The sequence below is a fragment of the Leopardus geoffroyi genome, chromosome A1 (genome assembly GCF_018350155.1).
Source record: "Leopardus geoffroyi isolate Oge1 chromosome A1, O.geoffroyi_Oge1_pat1.0, whole genome shotgun sequence".
Taxonomy (NCBI): Eukaryota; Metazoa; Chordata; class Mammalia; order Carnivora; family Felidae; genus Leopardus; species Leopardus geoffroyi.
In genome coordinates, this window is record NC_059326.1 from 129,974,126 (window position 1) to 129,997,311 (window position 23,186).

General features: G+C 34.7%; 1 protein-coding gene across 5 annotated transcripts in view; it reads left to right on the top strand.

The window, feature by feature from the left end:
- IPO11 (importin 11) overlaps nucleotides 1–23,186 on the top strand; it is a 197,946-nt gene that overhangs the window by 53,436 nt on the left and 121,324 nt on the right. For all 5 annotated transcript variants that reach the window (XM_045494369.1, XM_045494363.1, XM_045494376.1 and 2 more), the window contains 10 exons: nucleotides 2,226–2,358; nucleotides 4,987–5,045; nucleotides 8,962–9,010; nucleotides 10,621–10,691; nucleotides 13,394–13,586; nucleotides 14,247–14,399; nucleotides 15,955–15,998; nucleotides 17,457–17,547; nucleotides 20,404–20,451; nucleotides 21,253–21,358. In XM_045494369.1, the coding sequence (XP_045350325.1) occupies nucleotides 2,226–2,358; nucleotides 4,987–5,045; nucleotides 8,962–9,010; nucleotides 10,621–10,691; nucleotides 13,394–13,586; nucleotides 14,247–14,399; nucleotides 15,955–15,998; nucleotides 17,457–17,547; nucleotides 20,404–20,451; nucleotides 21,253–21,358 (947 nt within the window). The remainder of the gene's footprint in view (nucleotides 1–2,225; nucleotides 2,359–4,986; nucleotides 5,046–8,961; nucleotides 9,011–10,620; nucleotides 10,692–13,393; nucleotides 13,587–14,246; nucleotides 14,400–15,954; nucleotides 15,999–17,456; nucleotides 17,548–20,403; nucleotides 20,452–21,252; nucleotides 21,359–23,186) is intronic.

Sequence of the window (23,186 nt, forward strand, 5' to 3'; positions counted from 1 at the left end):
CATAAGAAATTTACCTTAAAGCTTTACTTTCAGATCTATGTACAATTCCTACCCTTTTCCTATCTCTAAATCTCTTTGTTTTCTTTCACTTTATTCTGGCAGATAAATACTTTGATGATTTATATGTTTGGAAAAGTATATGATGCTCTAACTTACAATTACACAGAAGTGTAATAAAAATCAAAAAGATGTATTTTCTGATTCTTAGGCATATATTTTAGCCTCATGTTTTCAGAAAGGATTCGATTTACTAAGAAAAATACTGAAGTTCATTATAGTTAGAAAATCTTACAAATTTTTGATTTTGGTTTTCAGCTTATATCCCTTCTGATTATTTACTTCTCTATCATAGCAGTGTTTCATGAGATGATGTCAGTTTTAGATCCTTAATTTTTTTATGATACTGCTGCTTGTGCTGTAATACGGTGAGGTAATTATCACTACTATATTTTGGCGATCAAGAAATATTGGGATTAAATATTTTGATTACTTGAGAATATGTTGAAGTTATTTAATAAGTAGTCGTCGTACCTGTTGTCGAGCATGTGCACAAGGCAAGGGTGGGCCAACTGGTAGCCCTGACTGATCAGTTGGTGAAGATAGGACCTCTTTTAGGTTCAGTCACTTTGTTACTTAGAGAAAAGGAGTCAGCGATTGGTACCACCAACTCCCTGTGGCTTTGATACACACCAAAAAGAATGACCAAAGCAATATGGGCGAATGACTCAGGTGCAAATTGTGGGATGCACCATTGCTGAGGAGCCAGTTCTAGATCATAACTAGTTTCATTTTCTACAGCTCTGTTTGAGGGAAATGGGTTAGAAAACTTTACATCTTAACAGAACCTAGGAAGTGAGAAGCAGTTTTATGACAGCTTAACTGAAGAGATAGGGAGATGAGCAGGAGATGCTCTTGTAGCAGTTCCTTATAAGCCTTCCATTTCTTGTTTTTCAGGAGGATTGTAATATGTTGTGCTGATAATCCCCTTTGGGGTTCAAGCCTTTGTGTGGCCTTTGTTGGTACATGCAAAATCACTAGGGAGATTTGACAGAGCTCTTTGCCTATACCTGTAAGCACATGCAGGTCATTAAAATGACTGAATTAAGGGGCACCTGGGTGGCTCACTTGGTTAAGTGTCCAACTCTGAATCAGCTCAGATCGTGATCTCAGGGTTGTGGATCAAGCCCCATGTTGTGCTCTGTGCTTAGTGTGGAGCCTGCTTGGGATTCTGTCTCTCCTCTTTCTGCCCCTCCCCTGCTTGCATGCCCACATGCTCGCTCGCTCTCCAAAAATAAATAAATAAAATAAAAAAATTACTGAATTAAAATAACAGAAATGGAATGTTTTTTTCATGAAAGTATTATTTTGTTTGCAGGATTACATTCCTGACTGGTTTCTGATGCCTAATCTTATCACAAATCCAGTATTGAGTGGAAATGATAGACTTGTCTGGATTAAGAAAAACTTTTCCGAAGTGTGCTAATGATAACTAGTCATAAGTACTTTCATCTCACTTTTGTTTAAAGTAAATGGCCATGTAGACTCAGTTGGATTACTCTTAGACCTTCTGGAAAAAAAAAAAAATAATACATGATACCATTAGAAATGGTTCTGCCATAACTTGGGAGGCAGAGGCTAACTGCATCCCACTGTGAGTCAGATGTTTTAAATACCAGTACAAAATCAGAAAGCAGCATGACAAGCATTGTGGCTTGTATGTTACTGGCTTTTAAATGCCCCCAAACCACATGGGTAGAACTGACAGGACACCGAAATCTTTTGTATTTCTTAATATATTGTTTTATCTGCTGTTCTCACTGATAGTCTGTCAGTGTTTTAAAGTTTTTTTTTTTAATTATTTAACTAATCTGGATACCCATTGTGGGGCTTGAACTCATGGCCCTGAGATCAGAGTTGCATGCTCTTCCAACCGAGCCAGCCAGAAAAAAAGAAAATGTCAGGCTGCAATGCAGGCATGAGACTAGTGGTTTGAGAAGAACGAGTCTGTTAAGGTGTGTGTATGTGTGTTCATACCAGCAGCCAGCAAATGGTCCTTGCTGCTGTGTGTTTGGCTTAATACAGTTTGAAATGTGATAAATGACTTAACTGTTTCACATCTTACTGAAAATGTGTGTTCAGGGTTAAAACTGAAATGTATTACTATATAGAGCTAATTGGTTACTGAAATCAATGTTTTTTGTGAACTTGTTGATATTTCTTTGCAGTTAGCTTCTGGAATTTATAATTTTGCCTGCTCTCTGTGGAATCACCATACAGACACATTCCTTCAACAAGTTTCTTCTGGGAATGAAGCTGCAGTTCTAAGTTCATTAGAACGAACTCTGCTGTCATTGAAAGGTACTGTTCAATTTGACATGTTCATTTCGGAAATGACCTATCTCAGAAGAGTCACCAAATAGTTCCTCTGGTGGATTTTCTGCTCCCATTTGCCCTGGGAGAATGAGGGGTTAATCTCTCCCTCACAGACAAGGTGTTAATTGTGGTTGGTTTTTCTTTTGTGAGAATAGCTTTCTCTCTAATTTGTAAAAGTGTGGGATAGTTTTCTGTTATATTCACATTACTGAGGTCTCATGGCTCTGGACACATACCTTTCAAATAATTGTACTTCTTTTTGCTTCTGCTTTAAACTTCTCTTTCTAGGTAGAAACCCATTCTGCCCTTATCATTGTCATGTTAACTTCACTAAACTTCAAGCATTAGTTGAGTGCTATCTCCCAGCTCTCTTTGCCCTGAGAACTCAGCTTCTGACTTTATTGTTTGATCTCAGGCCCACCTGGGTTTTCAACGATGCTTGACGGTGTGTCATCAGTTATCCTCGGTTATCCTGTGCTTTGCTTGTAGGTATTCTCTTAGCATAAATCTTCATTTTACTTGGCCTGAGCTATTTATCTTGTTGAAGGTATTCTGAGATTCTTTTCCTTAGTAAAACACTGTTTTGGCTCTTTCTCTGTCTTCCAGTCTCTCCTCTTCTGCTTATGCTCTTTTAGTTTGAGCTCTTCTTTCAGTTTGATCTCAGGCTGCCTTTAGTTCTCTTACTGTGGCTCATTTCGAATCCTTTTGCTTTACTTGTAAACCCTTTTTTCCTACTCCCTTAGTACCTTAGGATGCTGTTGTACACTCTTGGTACTGTTCTCTTGCATCACGTATGTTAACTAGACAGTGGATGTACAGACTTCGGGCTGTCGGCACATTCTGGTGAACTTTGTAGACAAAAGTGGGAATATTTTAAGGAACTATTGACAAGTATAATTCATTGTACTGGTGGTTCATTACACAAGTGAGTGGAGATGGTTTTGTGACCATTCTGGAGAAGAAATTAAAAGGATGTAGAGAGAAACATTTATCCAGAAAGAACTAGAGAAACTGGTATAAGGTCATAAATACAAAACTTGTGTCAGTTTTGTGTTTGATGATTAAGGAATTTTCATGAGTGCTTTCAGTTGATTTTCTTGCCTTAGTGATTTCAAAGTGTACTTCCTGACAAAAGGGATGCAGCCCTACTCTCTATTAGCCTGCTTTTTAGCTTTTCATTACTTCCCTATCTCAGGGTCTTAGATATACACCTTAGCATTTTTAAGGTATCCTAACCTGTTACAATCCCATAGTATTTTCCTTTAAAATATTTGTTCTGCCTAGCTGTAAATTTCTGTGCCTTGAGCAATGCTTAAGACTACAGTTTTTGTTATATATAATCTGAATTTATACCTGTGTGCATTTAGTATCTTTTAGACATGCATATATTCATTATTTCATTCAATAAATAAATTAGGTGTTTGACATTGGGTAGACAGGCATAATAAAATGGTCATACAAATACATGTAAAGTCACTCGCGACAGTGGTCTTACAATGTCATGATAACTGGCAACATGGTCAGAAAGGACTTCCTTGAGAAAGAATCATCCTAGGGCAAATTGAAGTTAACGAGGTGATGACTGGAGAAGAGAGGACCTTCTCAGGTGATGTGGACCAAGTTCTTTTGTGGGAATGAGTGAATGCAGAATAAGGGACTCATTTTGAATTCTGTTTTCTTCTTTTGTGATGATGTAACTTTTGAGTTGTATATAATTGGATGTGTGAAACTGATGATTCTATAGAGAGTTGAATTCTAAACCTATTTTTAATATACTGCCTTTAGGCTGCACCTCATGAACACTAACTCTGAGTTGTAAAGATCACAGTGGTGTCTGTGTTTTCCTAAAATGATGTGGTTTAGAATTTTGTAGTCTCATGCTGCCATCATCTTTGTGTTACTGATTTGTGCTGAGTGTTTTACTCTTGAATCCTTTAATAACGCTGTGAAGTAGGACTTGTTAACCAGTTTACAGACGAGCAATGTGAGATCTAGAAAAGTTGTTCAAAAGAATGTAGTGGTAGACCTTGGAGCTAGCTTTTTACATCTAGATCTGACTTCCATTTGTTTATCCTGCTCATCTCCTTGTGTACACCAGTTATACATAAAATGCTTATACTTGAGCACTGTAGTCCATTCTGGATTTAGAAATAGTTGAGTTTTTATATCCCTTTTAGGTGATAAGGTATTTTCATTAATGTAGCCTAAAACTAAATGAAGCATTTTGGTCACTGTTGAGACCTATTTTCAAGGTTATGGAATAGAGATGACCATCTCAGTTTCAACCTCTAGGGGTTATTTCAGGTGAGAAATACTTATAATTAGAGAAGTTAAATGTTGCAATATAGTTTTAGAAACTTAAGTAGTTAAGATAAGTGAGAAGAACTCAGCTTTTGAGTAAAAAAAAACTTGGCTGTCATTCCAGCTTGCCTACCTGGAAATGAACCAGTGACCAGGGATTACTTTTCTTTATCTATTATATGAAAGGATTAAGTTAGATTAACCCCCAGTCTTAATGACGCTTTGTGATTCTGAGTCTTTATTATGATTATGATTTTAATCGGATAAAATGTGAGAAAATCAGATGCAGTAAAGCTCATTTTTACTTTTCAGTGCTGCGTAAATTAACTGTTAATGGATTTGTGGAACCTCATAAGAATATGGAGGTGATGGTAAGTGAAAGAAGTTGCTGATTGTGGCTTTGGGAAAGTGCGTGGTATATTCCTCAGTGTTTTAAAGCTTATTCTTTTTACGTGGCATTGATTTCTAAGTTTTTATAAAGTGACCGTTTACCATTTGTATATGTTACACTATACCTTTTTTGACTTGTGGCCTTTTTTCAGTATATCAAAGCAGCTCCTTTGTGAAGAGAAGGAAATAGGCCTAGGACAGTTCTCAAGGGCCATGATGATACATTGAGAGTGTTCATTTCAATTTGAATTTGGGTGAACCTCTTGAATTTGAATGCTATTAACAAATTTCCAGTTCCATTGTGGATATTTATATCCTTGATATTTCTCTTCATCTGATGTTATATATTTAAAATGATTTTTTTTCTTCAATCATAACATACATCCGTGCTCTTTGCAGTCAACTGAAAAATATATCCAAGAAGGGAAAGCCCTCTTGATAAGCCAACATTTGTGATTATATTCATGGTTGGTGTAGCATCATCTGCTTTTCTGTATACAAAAATATATAGCTGTATATGTTTATCCCAAAACGAAATGATACTATATTATATATTTACCCAGATCTATGTTAGTTTTCTCAGGAAAGTTCAAGTTCGCTAAAATGTGGCTTTCTGTGGATTGCTTTGGGGGTACTGAACAGGAAGTTTGAAAAAAGTACATCGAATTGGTCTTTGGGTCTGACCTACCCTATTTGACCCGAGTTACTTGTTTGTTTGTTTTAAATCTTTAGTATGTTTTGTATGTCAGATTTAGATTGCAATAATGATTTTACTGTTAAAAGAATTTGAAAGCTGGTAATTTGAATCATTCAGTGTGCTATTTTGTTCTGTAAAAGGGTTTACATGCTTTTTTTAAAGTTAAAAAGTAAGGAAATAATCATTTGAAAACTTGCTATCAGAGATCTTGGTAAAATTTGTAAGTATACGTTAAGACATTTTATGCTTTTCTCTCTTCCTCAGTATTCTGTAAAAGGTACCCATATGCTGTTTCTTCACTTGCTTTTTCCTACACTTAGTATGATAGTTTTCTTATGTCAGTAATATTATATGTTATGTTTTTAATGATTCTTTGGTGAATCCATGCATTTACTATCAGCGAGCTAATTTTTTCTTTAAATTATAACATTAATATAGGATTCCTGTAAATTACTTGCCCACTTATCTGTTGATGGATATGTAGGTTGTTTCCAGTTTTTAATTGTTGGTAAATGATGCTGGAATGAACACTTGGATGGATATGGGTATGTGTACATATATATTTCACTCACTATTCATCCCAGAGCTTGGAACAGTCTCTGCCAGTAATAAAAGCTCAATAGTTATTTTTAAAATGAATGAATATATTATATAGTAGAAGCATTAGGTCACATGGCTCAGTAATTATTTTTGTATGTAATATTCTGAGTGTCATAAAATTATGTTAACTAAAATATTGATGATTTCATCAGGGTTCTTTTTGTTTTTTAGTAAAAATGAATTGTTGATTTGAATCACATTACCATAAATTGGAATAGTGGTTTTCATTGAAAACTATCAGTGTTTTGTGAGCCTTTGGCTTTCTCTTAAGACTCTTTCTTCTGTCTGCTGAAACTGTATCAACTTTTACTCTGTTATAAATGTTGTCTTGTAGCAGTTAAGGTTATACTGAGTAGTTGGAAACAAGATAGAATTTTAACAAGTTGAGGATGGTTTTTCAAATAACATAAACATCTTAAAAATAAGATGGAACATAAACATCTTAAAAATAAGATGGAACTTAAAAGATGCTTTTGAAGCACTGTATGGTAGTGGTGAGATTTTGGTTTCTGGAGGCAGATAAACTTGGATTTGAATCTTGACTTGGCCTTTTCCTGGTAGCATGGCCTCCAGCTATTTTCTTATCTTACCTGGTACTCCGTTTCATCTTTTGTAATATGGAAATGAAATATACTACCTACCTTACTGAATGTTGTGAGGAATAATAGAGGTAATGATTTTTGTAACTAGTTTCAGCTAATTAAAGCACTCTGTAAATTACCATTTAATGATTAACTTGAGTTCTTATTCTGTTATTATATAAACAGAATAAATCATAAACTTATTTGTACTACAAATTAGTCAGCTCTCTATGATTTTGTAAATTCCTCTTTCTCTTCTTCAGCTTACTAAAATTGATGGCCTTTACAGTTTTCTACTTTCTTCGGAGTACCCCTATTGGTAAACTAATTTTATTTAAAAGTAATAGAATAAAATTCCTTCTATGTTGTCATTACTTTAAGGGACCATTGGACTACTGTATGAATTTAAAATGTGTATGGAATCTCGATGATCTTACTCTTCCTATAATGAAACCTTTTGCTCTTTTATCATCTTAGGATTTATTATTATTATTTTTTACCTAATATTTTTCAATTATTCTCAATTGTGGTTAAAAAGATTGAAATACTGTGAAAGTGGAAGAATGATGAAATTGCCAGAGGATGAAGCGGTAGTGAAATTGTCATCCTGTAGTTTTCTTACTGTGTTGTGCATTGCATTCCATCTTTCAAGAAGGAATAAAAGAAGACTGGAAGCACTGTCTTTTTATTGTACCTTCAGCTTTTGTGTAACACATTGAGAATTCAAAATTCATTTCCTGTCCACGTGGCAGAGAAGAAAATTGACAAGAGAAAGAGGTTTCATAATTTTTACATGAGTCAGAAGATGGATGCTTTCAGACAGACTGAGAGCAGCATTCTAGACCCTAAGTGTGATGGTGAAATTCTCCAAGTGAAATCTCTTTCTCAGTCTTCAGTTGATGATATCCTAGTTAAATGGTCTCAAACTCAAGAATGAGTGAATGAAGAATATATCTCTAAGAACAAAGAGGAAATACCATTCTATTCTAGTCATTTGTAATTAAGGCCTCTATCATGTGGTTATTTTGCGACAAAAAGGTGGACCATCCTGTTTGTTGAAAGAACATGTGACATCTTGTATGATGTTTATACACCAAAATCTATGGAGCCAAAGAGTCTGAGATTTTTAAATTCTTAAAAATTAAAAAAAAAACACCTGTTTATTCATTTTTGAAAGAGTTGGGCAAGAGAGGGGGCATAGGGAGAGGGAGACATAGAATCTGAAGCAGGCTCCAGGCTGTCAGCACAGGACCCTACGTGGGGCTCCAACTCATAGTGTGCGAGATCATGACCTGAGCTGAAGTCAGTTGCTTAATCGACTGAGCCACCCGGGCGCCCCTTAAAAATGTTAATGAAGTTGTTTTTTACTATCCCTTTATATCTGTAAAATTTTTATATTTCTTAAATACCTGTTAACAAATAAGGGTTGTTTAGATTTTTACCAGATGACAAATGGTGATACTTGTCTTATATCTGAAAGCTAATATATTTAACTATTATATAATTATATTTAATTTATAATTTAACTTTATATTAAATATAATATTTAATACTTGAACTTCAGAACCTCTCCTTTCAGTAATTGGTACCATTTATCCACTTACTGTGTACTTACTGTTCCTGAATACTGCTTCTGGTTTCTGGGGTAGAGCAATAAACACAGACAAGTTCAGTTCTCAGAGAGTGAACATTGTAGTGGGAGGAGGCACATATTACACAAACAGTATGTCGGGATTATATGAGCTGTGAAGATGGAAAAACAGGAGAATAGAGATTACTTAGAAATAAAATACTCAATAAGTAATGTTTTATTGTAAAGTGATTTAGGTAACTGAAATGAGACTTTGAGAGATGAAATGTTCTATTTTCTTTGAAAGGTTTGTTTATAATAATAGAATGTTTTTTACTTTATGTAATTTTAACTTATTAAAATGATATAATAAATCTTAATAGTCTTGTAAAAAGTATAAGGGAGATGTTTACAACAATAAATTGAGACATTAAAAAAATCTTTCCTAGGGTTTTTTACATGGAATATTTGACCGTCTGAAACAATTTCTGGAATGCAGTAAGTACTTCTTTGACAGTAGATTTTACTTGTAGAATCTTTATTCATGGATTGCTTCTGCTCTGCGCTAGGAAATCTGGAGAGAGGCTAAAATCTTGTGTCTTGATGGTTAATTCTCTGAAGTTAAATTGGAGCTCATCTTTGTCTTGATACATCTGTCTTGTCCTGAGTATTGAGGAAACTTTTTTAAAATTCTGTTTTGTGTCTATTCTTTGTAGATGCTTTTACTGCTATTGCTCTTTTCCCTGCAAACATGTACAACAGTCATATATTTAACAAATATTTATTAAATGTAGCTCCTCTGCCACATGCTGTTTAGACTTTGTATAGATTCTTTTTTTTTTTTTAATTTTTTCTTAATGTTCAATTATTTTTGAGAGTGAGTGAGTGAGTGTGAGCTGGGGAGGGGCAGAGAGAGCGGGACAGAGGATCTGAAGTGGGCTCCGTGCTAACAGCATTGAGTTCAATATGGGGCTCAAACTTACAAACTGCTACATAATGACCTGAACTGAAGTTAGACGCTAAACTGAGTGAGTCACCCAGTTTTGTTTCTTTCAGTACATTTTACATATATGTATTATATAAATTACTACTTTAAGTGGTACTTTAATTTTGCAGATCTCTGGTTCAGAATTTTCATTGGCTTCTCTTTAGGACCCTCTCTAATTCACTACCCTACACAAGAGAATTTAACATCTATATTTGTGTTGTGTTATACTGTGGTCTTATTGTTAACCTTTTCTCCTCCTTGTGGTTGTGAACACCTTTGTTGAGGATAAACACACCTACAGACACAAAATACACACCCATACATGCTTGCATGCCCACATACACATGTGTACATCCTGTATATATGTATGTATTTGGAGACTTAATAGGCTGAGAAGATATTTTAGTGTACTCACTTTTAGGGAGTTGTTGATTATTTGATGTCAGTCATTTTCAGTAAAAGCATTGTTGAGTCTATTTCTAGACACTGTTCTGGGTATTGTGCATGCGAAGATGATTAAGACAACTTACATAAAGTAATTCATTTTAATAACAGTGGTCATTTTCTTTGGTTACCTTGTGGAGATGCAGAGGGAAGAGTAGGAGTCTTCCCAGGAGAGACTAACGTAAATGATGAGATGAATAGAAAGAATTTGTTTATAGAGCAGTTAATGGGCTAGTGGACAGTGTTCTGAATGTACAAAATTAATTGTGCCAGGCAAATTATCCAAAGAAAATTGTCAGAAGATCTAGGAAAAATAATGAGTATTTTAATCTTTCAGTACTTCGTTTTTACTTTGCTTGAAAAATATTTCAACTATAACTAATTTAAATTTTGAGAATATGATAAGCTATTCACAGATTAAAATTGCTACTATCCTTTTCCTTTAACACGGACTTAGTTTGTATTTTAGGATTAATTTTGTGAACATGGCCCTACGAATTACTGTGTGTGAAAACTATAAATATTGGTAATGCTTAAGCACAGTACAGGATTTATAATGCAAAATAGGTGAAAACATGCCTGACCGTATTTTTCCAGCAAGTTTTGCCATTGTTTTGATTGTGAATTTATGGATTATTATAAACTTGTACTAATATTTGGTTTGTATTTTTAACAGGTAGAAGTATAGGTACAGATAATGTATGTAGAGACAGACTGGAAAAGACCATCATTCTTTTTACTAAAGTGGTAAGTTTTCTTTTTACCTTAAGTATGTTTGCTTACATAAAATATACATAACTCAGATTTGATAAGGAAAATGACATAAGCATGCATTCTCACTTTACTGTAAAGTACCTTATTTTCTGACTACAGCAAAGCTAAAAAAAAATGGTATCTTGAAGTATTTAGAATGAATGTAATAATTAAGTTTTATATGCTATAGCAGTATAAGTCACTTTGATGAAAAAAAATAATAAAACCACAAACCTAATAAATAGTAGAGAGGTTGAGTCTTCTGAAGCTTATTATTCTCAAGGCTACTGGATGAAAGCAGAGATAAAGAAGATAACAGTGTAGCTAATCAGGAAATAGATCATATATAGCAGGCAGTATATTATCAGGAAGTTATTATATTCATAAAGACATTGTCATCATTAATATCAAACACCTTTTGAATAGAATTATATGAGTACACTGTGCTAGGCAATGTGTCTAAATTTCTGAGAAAACTAAGTTTTATAGAAACTGATGTTTCTGAAATTTTGGGCTGAGGATGGTTGGGAGAAGTATATATAGTTGGGTTGTAGCAATCAGGAATACCTGGTTTGAGAACTGCATTGAACTAAAACAGGTTGTTGAAGACAGCAGTATGTAAATTTGTAGCCTGTTTTCCCTCTTTCATTAAGTTTTGTTAATAGGGTTAAGTTGTGTGTTCCCTGGGAGGGGAGAAAAGAAGTAGAAATGAGCTGTTCTTATTGCTGTGGTTAAGTAGCAGTTACCTTTGGTTTCAGTTCTCCTTGTTTCCAAGTTATGTTCTAACTAGCCTCAACAGCAAAAGTCCACCTAATCTTCCAAGATCCAGTATAAAATTGACTCAGGTATTTTAAGTTAAAAACAAAAAAATACAAAGCGAAGTAAAATGACATCATGTGATTAGTGGGGCTGTGTGGTGTTGATGAATAATTTTATTTATAAAGTTTTCATATTTATAATCTCTGACTTGATTAAAACTTTAAAAATTGGAACTTTCAAACATACCTCCAAGTAGAATTGAGTGACTTTGAGTCTCCATGAAGTCATCACTTAGCTTCAGGAATTATGAACTTCTTTTGAAGATTAGTTCTGTTTTATCTCTGTACTTCTCTCTCCCCTCCTTGCTGGTTTCTTAAAAGCAGATCTCAGATATCATATTAGTATTATCTGTAAATACTTGAATATTTGTCTTTAAGTGATAAAGGGTTTAAAAAAAGAATCTAACACAATGTAAGAAGTAGGAATGACTTTTTGTTATCATCTAAATATTTAGTCATTATTTTGGTTTTTCTCAAAATTTTTATAGTTCTTTTGTTTGAATCAGGATTTGATAGTGTCCAAGTTCTCTTTCCATTTTTTTTTTCGTTGCTATTTATTTGTTGAGGTAATAGGTAATTTCCTTGTAGGATTTTCATGTTTTGAATTTGGCTTCTTGCATCCTGATATGTTTTTTTTTTTTTTTTTTTTTTTTAATTTTTTTTTTCAACGTTTATTTATTTTTGGGACAGAGAGAGACAGAGCATGAACAGGGGAGGGGCAGAGAGAGAGGGAGACACAGAATCGGAAACAGGCTCCAGGCTCTGAGCCATCAGCCCAGAGCCTGACGCGGGGCTCGAACCCACGGACCGCGTGATCATGACCTGGCTGAAGTCGGACGCTTAACCGACTGCGCCACCCAGGCGCCCCTTGCATCCTGATATGTTACTTACCATGTTCCTTTGTCTCTCTACCCCTCCTCCTCCAATATTTCTTGTAAATTTGTAGAGGCTTGATCATATTGAGCTTTACTTCATGGAGGAGGGCGAGGACAGCAAGAATACTCCACGGGTGGTGCTGTGTATATCTTGTATTGCATCACATCAGGAGGTACAATGTTGAGTTGTTTAAAATGATGGGGGAGCTCTTTAAAGTTCCCCAGCAGCTTTTCCCCTATTATTTTAGAAGCTGTTCATGATCATGGCCTAGATCTGTTTTTTGGTAAGGGATTACAGAATGATGACATTCTATTGTATTTGCATTTATTAGCAGAAATTCTGTGAAGAAGAGATCTGACTCATCAACTTATTTGATAAGTTGAATCGAAAATACAATTCATGCAGGAAAGGCAGGATAATTTTTTATTTTCTTGCTCTTACTGCATTTTTTTTTGATTTTTTTTTTTAACATTTATTTATTTTTGAGACAGAGAGCATGAACAGGGGAGGGTCAGAGAAAGAGGGAGACACAGAATCTGAAACAGGCTCCAGGCTCTGACCTGTCAGCACAGAGCCCGATGTGGGGCTCGAACCCACGGACCGTGAGATCATGACCTGAGCCGAAGTCGGACGTTTAACCGACTGAGCCACCCAGGCGCCCCTCTTACTATTTTTAAAGTCTTATCTTTTATATACTTAGAATTTTTGTTTCATATTTACCCATTCTTACTGAATTAACTATGAAGTGGGTCTGTTTTGGACCCTCTAGTAGAAGTAATAGAAATACCTGTCATGAGATATAATTTGACATAATCCACATTATATGATATACCCAAAGAAATCAATTACATGTGTATTACGTGCAAAACTGCATGTATGTGGACTCGTGACCAAGGTTCAAAACTTTACAGATGTATATTAGCAAGTTATAAGATGTACTTATGGGTAATTATATTCCTATATGAATTTGGGGTAAATACACTTTAATTTTTTTCTTTATAGCTTTTGGACTTCTTGGACCAGCATCCGTTTTCATTTACTCCTCTAATTCAGAGATCACTGGAATTTTCTGTAAGCTATGTATTTACAGAAGTTGGTGAAGGCGTTACATTTGAGCGATTCATTGTTCAATGCATGAATCTTATTAAGATGATTGTAAAGAATTACGCTTATAAGCCATCCAAAAATTTTGAAGGTAATGCCTTACTGGTAGTTTTTTTTTTTTTTTAATGATTATTATTTATTTATTTTATATGTGAAATAATTGGTATTTTTATGCATTTTTTTGAAATCTTATTTAAGTCTGAAAAACAAAATGTTGCTGGCACATGAAATAGAGATAAGTGTTAGAGACTTTAATATGTGAGTGCCAGCTTTAAAGGCCATATAATGCACTTAGTAACTATCTTTTGTAGCACAAAAAGCAGTTGAAGCCTGCCGGTTTAGGATTAATTACTCCAGTAACCATTGCAGTTAATGTTGTACTTATTTGCACAATTAAATTTTTTCTCTGACTTGATATGAAGTGAGTTTACTTCTAGACACGGAATTCATTTGTGTGAGTATATACAAGATGAATGAGAAATTATCTTAGAGATGTATGTATATAAGTCACTGCACTGTGGTGTGTTAATACAGCATGGTAATGTACAGGCTGTAGTGAGAGGATGGCTACAAGATGATGTGTGTGTGGGGCAAATAAGAATTGTCTTTGAAATTTGCCCTTGATAAAAATGAAAATCCGTACACCGCTTGCTCTTTTCCCCCAAGGGTATATTTTTAATTCATTTAAGTTACATAATCCAATTTTGGTAAAATGTTTGTATGATTAACTTGGAAATTTTATGTTTTCTAGACAGCAGTCCTGAAACTTTAGAAGCACATAAGATCAAGATGGCATTCTTTACATATCCCACTTTGACAGAGATATGTAGAAGATTAGTCTCTCATTATTTTCTGTTAACTGAGGAAGAACTGACAATGTGGGAAGAAGACCCAGAAGGCTTTAGTAAGAATCAGTTTTTCAGTTTTCCCATGGCTTTTCTCCCCCTTTCCTAAATACATATTGTCTCTTTGAGTGATATATATAACACTGTATTTTTAATAGAAAACTTTTGTTCTGAGAGTCATGGCTTTTAAAAATTAATATATCCTCTCTTTATTATCCATTGGAACAAAAGCAGAAAATGATTTTTTCAGATATGTGGAGTTTTCTCCAGAGATAGACCTTTTAAAATTTTTAGATGTTCCTATGAACATATCATATAGTTTAAATCGAAAACACCTCCTGTCTGTATTATCAGGTGTGTGATTCATCCCGTCTTATACTTTATTTGTAGAAATTTTTATTTCAAAAATAAATTTGGAAAATTTCTGAATTGCTGAATGGATCACCTATTTAAATTTTAATTTAAAATGAGTCTTTGATGATGAAAATATTTTTCCAGGAGATCTTTTTTATCTGTTTGAATTTTAGTAATAGAATAAATGGATCTGAGTCATTCCTACAGAAAATCAAGAAATCGTCTGCCTAATAAATAAAGTACCTGGTGTGTGTCTGTAAAGTGCCTATGTGCAAATTACTTCGGCCATGGTCAAACATAGGCTAGATTTTAACCTTTTTTCATCCCTTTGGGTGACTTTATGTAGTTCTGTTCATGTTCCCTAATTATTTAAGAATGCCTTAAACATTTTGGAAGACCTCTCCCTCTTTTTGATATGTAAATAAATTTATTTCATTTAGAAAATACAGCATTACAGTGTATCCTTTTGTGTTTTTGCTTTTTCTCTTAGCTAAAATCTTCTGTTTCATATTGCTTTCTTTGGGTAGTATATATAGTAATGTAATATGAATTACTGAATTCCTCTTTCTGTAAAAGTCCCCTAAAGTATTTTATTTTTTGAAAATTTTTCTTTAAATATTGGGAATTTTTGGAAAATGTGACTATTTTAATTTACAAAACATATTGAAAAAAATTATTGAGATGAAATAATACCAGGATTATAGCTGTATTTGAATGCTTATACTATGTACAATCAGATGATATCAGATAGTTTGAAAGTGACAAACATTTTTCAACGTTTATTTATTTTTGGGACAGAGAGAGACAGAGCATGAACGGGGGAGGGGCAGAGAGAGAGGGAGACACAGAATCGGAAACAGGCTCCAGGCTCTGAGCCATCAGCCCAGAGCCTGACGCGGGGCTCGAACTCACGGACCGCGAGATCGTGACCTGGCTGAAGTCGGACGCCTAACCGACTGCGCCACCCAGGCGCCCCGAAAGTGACAAATATTTTGAGCTTTCCTGCATACAGAATTTTTAATGAAAGTGCAAATGCTATGTCAGCACTTAATAGGACACTGATATTCACAGATATGATCTGTAGTGTATAATAAATATGTGTAAGGTGTTGTGTTCCCAAGGATTTGCTTTCGGTAAAATGTTTAAAACCACACATGGAAATAGACTGGTTATTTAAAATCTTGATATTCCAAACCTTGATTTTGGAAACATCATTATTGCATTTCTGGAGAGCATCATTGGTCATATTTTTAATTACAGCAGTGGAAGAAACAGGGGGAGATTCTTGGAAATACAGTTTGAGGGTAAGTATTGATGGAAAGAAAAATTGACAGGAAAATATTGTCAATTTCATGCTTAAAATATTGTGCAAAAATATGCTTAATATTTCTGTAACTCTTAGTAGAGAATAATATTCTATTGATGATTCCAAGCATTAAACTAGACAAATTGAGAGGAAAGTTCTTAATTAAATCGCGAATTTTAACCTGAATTTTCTTGTTGTTAAGTTGGGGGTTGGAAACGGAATTTTTATTTTACAGTCATACTGATTGGAAAATAATTGTCATTGCAGAAATAAATGGTTTTGAAAATGAAAACTGTCTTTTTGGCTGGAATGATTTTTTTCCTCTCCTAAGTATTTCAGTAATTCTAAAGCTTTTTTTGATACATTATTTCTTATACCACCTGGTGTGATTCTCAGAGACCAGCCCACAGTTTTTAATTTTAGAACGCTTTCTAAGCATGCATTATTGGTATGGCCAACATTTGAGAAAATTTTATCAAATGTAGTCTTTGAACTATTTTTTTTTTTGAACTATTTTTTTAATGAAAACTTGTGTTTATATAATTTACATGATTTTTTAATTTTTCTAAAAATGTAAATGTTTTTAGTTATATAAGGTTACATGGAAAACCAGAGAGATTATTAATTAAAAAAATTATTAGTGCTTTAAAATTAAAAAAAAAATTAACCACTTTAATTTTTTTAAACTTTGTATCCCAAACTTCATTTATTTGTCATCAACTCATGGCTAGTCTTGTTTCATATAAGTAAACCCCCAACCCCAGTTGGATTATTTTAAAGCAAGTATTTGAGGTGACATATCATTTCATCTGTACATGCTTCAGTATGTATAGAAGATTTCTTTTAAAACATAAAGCATAGTACCTTCAAAATGTGTAATTCTTTTATATCATGAAACATGTAGTGATTCAGTACTTTTAAGAACCAAAAAGAATCGTTCTTTTTATATACTTAACATTGACTTCTGTTAATGTTTGTGTCTGTTAAAAGGAATACTATTCTGTGTAGTGAATTGAACTCATGAGTTGTGGTTGTTACTTGTTACGTCATTGCTAAGAAAATTTATAATTTTTAATGTATTAATTCCTGGGTAGTCCGTTACAGCACTGAATCTGCAAATGAATGTGGCTTCAGATTGCTTTTTTAATTTAAAGAGTTGTTAATTAAAAATGTTATTTTCTCTTTGTAGTTTTACTTTTGAATACATAATGCTAAATGATTCAAATAGCGAAATAACCTTTTTCTATGTTAGGAATCAAATTAAATTTTTATTCCCCCCCACCCCCCCGCAGTATATTTATAAAAATTGTAATCTACTTTATGTAAAGATATCAGAAATTGGAAACATTTTTGGAGTTTTAGGATTTTAAGAATGGGTATTCTTTTCTTTATTGTAGAATTAATCAGTACAATATACCATTGTTGTCACTGGAAATTTGGTTTTTTTCCTCTCTAGCCTTGCACTGAAGTACTATTTATAGATATATTCCATGAATATAATCAGACTCTTACTCCTGTACTTCTAGAAATGATGCAAACACTTCAAGGTGAGGTATATTTTATGATACTTTATCTATTAATGCATGTTGACTTAAAATAGTTTGAATGCCTGCTATGTGCAATGCACTATTTCCTACACCATATAATAGAAATCTGAGAAAGACCCGAATGTGTTTTGTTTTTTCTTTTCTTTTTTTTTTTTTTTTTAAAGTTTATTCATTTTGAGAGAGAGAGAGAGAGAGAATAGGGGAGAGGCAGAGAGGGAGAGGGAGAATCTGTGGGGCTCTAATCCACAAACCATGAGATCATGGCCTGAGCCGAAGTCAGGAGTCAGACACTTCACCAACTGAGCCATCCATGTTTCCCGCAGTGTGTTCTTTTCTGTTGGATGGCTTTCAGGACAGAGAACAAGAATGGGCAACTGACGAAGGCAACCTTGAGATAGGCATTGAACGTGAGAGTTGGATTTTGTTCTCATAAACACACTAGCCTCAGAAGCGAAATAGTGCTTTACATGGTCAAGTACATTGGATGGGGAAATAGTCTCCCTGGAGCGTTAGTCCCCCTGGAGCGTGCTGTGGAAAGCAGTGGGGAAAAAAGATGAGAGTAACAAATGTTAGGCTCAGAATGGTGGTAGTGGGAATGGAAAGAAGGTAACAGATTTAAGAGAGAATGATGATGCGAAAATTTTGTTATTTGATCTTTGTTTGCAGCTACACAAGTAATTAATTACTTAATTATTAACTGCGATTTGTCATTTTTGACTTCTCTGCTATATAGTAAATTCTGGGACGAGGGCACTGATCATATCTGTCTTGTTCACACATAATTCCCAGTGCCTAGTACACTCAGTAACTGTTTGTTGATTGACTTTTGGCACCTAATTGACTACTGAGCAAGGGAAAGTGATCAGACATGAACCTGAACTTTAGAATCTTAATGACAGGGAGACAGTTGTTAGTAGTGGTTGGAGATAGAGTTTTCCTTTTGGAGTGTGTGTATAAGGAGGCTTGGGAGAAGAAAAGCAAGTTCAAAGACTGAACGCTGAGATTTTCACCTTTAGGCATAGGAAGAGGTGAAGGTCCTACAAAAAAAGCCAGGTAAAAAACTAATGCAAAGATGTAAGAAACGGTATGGGGGTGAATCCTGGATAGAAGAGCATGTTACTAGAAGTGTCCAGTGATGGAAGAGGCTGAAGGCAGTAAAATCCCCTGAGACAAAAGATTTTTGAATTGTTGGGGCAGAAATCACATAGTAAGGGATGAAGGATTGAGTAGATGATGATACAAGGAAATAACAGCAAGAGAAGCTGCCATAGGGAAGGAGATGCCTGATCTTGTTTGTAGTTTTGCGAGAGTAGCTCACTTTTCAGGCTTTTGTTCTCTCAGAAACCTAATAGATAGTTTTTTTCCCTTGGTTTATAATTTAAGCAAGAACACTATCAGTCAGGTTTTGAATTTGAGTGTTATTGTATTTTCATATGGATTGATTTCTAAGGTATAGTTATGAAATAAATTCTTAAATTTGATGGTATTTAGACTGCTTAAGTTACTTTTTTTTGTTGAGTTGAGAATGTCATTTCCATTTTCACCCATGCATTTATTATTATTTGTTTAAACCACTGTAGTAAAGTGGATAAGTTATTTAGGTTACCCTCTGATAAGTTGTTGGGTGCTCGTAAGGTTTTCAGTGATTACGAAGTTTAGTTTTCTTCCTAGTTGTGGAGCAGTTTGCTTATTTAGGGCTGTATTTATTCCAGCGTATTAGCCTGGTGAGCTTAAGAATTCATACTTAACAGCAGAAGAGTGCTTTGATAAACTTGTTCAAAATCTTTGTATCCTAGAGCAATAGACTTACTAAGTAAACTGCTTTTCATGGCTTAGCCATTACACACTCCTTTCTGGACAGTAGTGTGAGACTGCCAACTTTTTAAAAATTTTTTTAATGCTTATTTTTTTATTTTGAGAGAGAGAGTGGGGGAGGGGCAGGGAGAGCGAGGGGAAGAGAGAGAATTCCAAGCGGGCGCCATGCTGTCAGTGCAGAGCTCAGTGTGGGGCTTCAACTCACAAACCATGAGATCATGACCTGAGCTGAAATCGAGTTGGATGCTTAACCTTAAGACTGAGCCACCCAGGTGCCCCAGAGACTGCCACCTTTTTATTCTGAAGGTTCCACTTTACGTGATGGCTCCCTGTTTCTGTTGGCACTTTTCGTTGTGTTGTCGTCCTTTAATACACTGTAATGATCTGACTTAGTTTTTATATTTCGAGCTGCTTGTGTGAATAGCCTGTGCTTGTTTTTTTTTTTTTTTTTTTAATGTTTATTTTTTTGAGAGAGAGACACATAGAGTATGGGTGGGGGAGGGACAGAGAGAGAGGGAGTCACGGAATCTGAAGCAGGCTCCAGGTTCTGTCTGAGCTGTGAACAGAGCCCGATAGGGGGCTCCAATCCACAAACCACAAGATCATGACCTAAGCTGAAGTCAGATGCTTAACCACTGAGCCACCCAGGTACCCTTGTGCTTGTTCTTTTTAAAAATTTTTCTTTTGTGGGATTCATCTTTTTATTCTTTCTTTTAAGAGGTTTTTTTTTTTAATCAGGGTATAATAAAGTATTATGTGCTAGTTAGCAATTTGTGGCATATACTTTGCTAGAATGTTGCTGACATAACATTTTTCAAATATGTTATAATGATTTTTAAAATTGTAATAAGGTTTTCCATCTTGTACCTGTGTTCTCCATGATGATTACAAAACTTAGGCTTTCCATTTACATGTCCATGTATATTTAATATCATGAAATTTTTTGTACTTAACTGAAATGGGACACTAACAAATTGAGTTAAAATCAAATATCTTTTAAAAATTAGTTTGATTTACCCTTGTTAAAACTTATTTTTACAGGGCCCACTAATGTGGAAGATATGAATGCACTATTAATCAAAGATGCTGGTATGTTAAACTAAAGTGATTTTAAAACATTGATTTCTTGAGTAATAAATGTTTGGTATGTCTAGTTTGTGGCAGGTGTTACTCTGGGAGGTTGGGATACAGGGGTACCTACAATTTAGGAACTGTGTGGTGGGGGAGATAAGCAGACAGTTGATTATAACATAGTACGAGTTGATTAATTCTAAAATAGGTAGCAGTTTAGTACATTAGAAAACCAAAAGGAGTTTTGGTATGCCTAGGGAAAGGCTCCTAAAGAAGTGTAATGTGAGAACACCAGGATCAGTGGGAGTTAGCAAGGGGAGGGGGCCTGTGTGAGAAGAGAGTTCCAGGCAGAAGGAGCAGTATGTACAAAAACTTGGAAGGGAAAGGGAGCAAATGCAGTTAAGTTTTGAACTGGGAGTATTTTGGTTTAAACAGAACGGAACATAAAGCCTAACGGTTTGTGCTGAGAGGTGAGGATGGAGAGAGGTAGGTATGTAGGGACCAGATCATAAAATACTGTGACCCTTTGGAAGCAGATGTTGCTTTTTAATTTTTATAATTTGATTTGAATAGTTTTAATTGAATGCAATTTTCTGTTTGAAAGCACTAAGGGCTGTTTAGGAAAAAGTGTCTAAAGAAACTTTAATCTTTCTGAAATTGCTATTTAAGTGATTTGTCTGATTAACATTGTAAATTTTCCCTTATTAGTATATTACATGTTTTAAAGTAGTTCCTAAGGATTAGTTTCTTACATAGGATACTTAACATTTGGCCCGGCATCTGAAATTAAATTTTTTTTTTCTCAAATCTTCTTTGTAGTGTATAATGCTGTTGGATTAGCAGCTTATGAGCTGTTTGACAGTGTTGATTTTGATCAGTGGTTTAAAAACCAACTTCTTCCAGAATTACAAGTCATTCACAATAGGCAAGTATAAAATTTGGTGTTTATGATCTACTTATTTTACTTTTTAATTTTCTGATGAAGACAAGACATTAAAATTGCATAAAATTTTTAAAAAGTTATAGTATGACTTAGCTGGTAGTATCAAGTGTAAAAAAAGACGTGCTGTTTACGGCTAAGAAAAATAAAGACAGTTATGTTATTTTACTTCACATGTGAATTGTAACAAGTATGAAATGTTTGTTGTTAGATAAGATACTTTGCAGGAGGAAATTTTATGCAAAGGGAAGGGAAGATGGAGGTCGCTGAAATGTAGGAAGAAAATGTGTACAAAAGAAAGCCAGTGGGATACTTAGCATGAGCTGAGCCTGGTGTGAGTAGTAGTCTAGCACAAGGGGTAGCCCTGAAAAGTGACTGAGTGTCTTGGGACCACACAGCATGCTGCAAGTCTGGAAAAGCGTAGATAGGATGAAGGGACACCATGGCGGAAAGAATTTGGACACACTTTAGGGGCTGTGTTGTGTTGCCTCATTGAGTAGGACAGACCTTTCTGACACTTAGTAGGACTTTTCCCAGTTCTTACGTTTCATATACATTTAAGTACTTGACTACTTGATTTTAGGTACCGAGTGACCAAAATGTAAGGGAAAAGGACTCTCATAGTTTCTATAATTTTTTTCTTCTGCTGATTTATTTCTGTAGATGTGGTGCCTATCAGAATGTGTCGCGTGTAGTCTTAGATCAGATAGTGTTTTTTAACTACAATAATGAATGAATAGAAGACATCCATGTATGGCTCATTTTATAAATCTTGAGAGCCATAGAACTGTAGAGTTGGAGATGCTTTAAAAGTAATTTTGACAATGGGTGGCTGGGTGGCTCAGTCGGTTAAGGCTTCCATGTTGATTTTGGCTCAGCTCATGATCTCACAGTTCATGAGGTCGAAGCAAGCCCCAAGTCAGGCTCTGTGCTGGCGGCGTGGAGCCTGCTTGGGATTCTGTCTATCCTCTCTCTCTGCTCCTTTCCTGCTTTCGCTTTCTCTTTCTCTCGAAATAAACATTTTTTTAAAAAAGTAATTTTGCCCAATAAGTTGCTGTTTATTGGTTGAGTTAATCATTTATTCAGTCATTGAATATTTTCAGTTTGCCATGGATTTGCTATGCCCCGTAAAGTGTGTGGTGAATAAGATGTATTGTGACTCTGCCCACAGGAAGTTAGTGAACCTTTGATCTAGAGAAAGCCTTCAGTAGAAAGACATATGTGTGCTTTGATTTTCCTTAAAGCCTAGAGGCTATTTACTCTAGATCTGTGTTGTCAGGTACAGTACCTGCTACATATGGCTAATGAGTAGTTGAAATGAATTTAATAAAAGTGATGAAATGACTTTAAATTGAAAACCTGGGGAGTGTAAAATATGTATTGATGTTGAAATGGTAGTATTTTGGATATATTGAGATAAATAAAAATATGAAAATTTTACTTTTTACTTATTTTAATGTGGGTAATAAAAAATGTAAAATCACATATTTGCTTACATTATATTTCTTCTGGACTGAGCTGATCTAGACCAGTATTTCTCAAACATGCGTATGAATCTGTTGGTGATCTTGTTAAGATGCACATCCTGATATAGCTTATATTTTAGGGTCTGGGTCAGATTGTATGATTCTGTCACAGAACAGCTTCCGGGATAATGATGCTGCTGGTCCAGGGACCATATTTTGGGGAATAAACTAACTTCTAATTTTAACTCTGCCCAGAAGTGACTGTGATCTAAGTGAACTTAGAATTTGATCTTTCTGAGCTTCCTTCTCTGTATCCGGAATAGTGTTGACTGTAGCAGTCTCGGAGA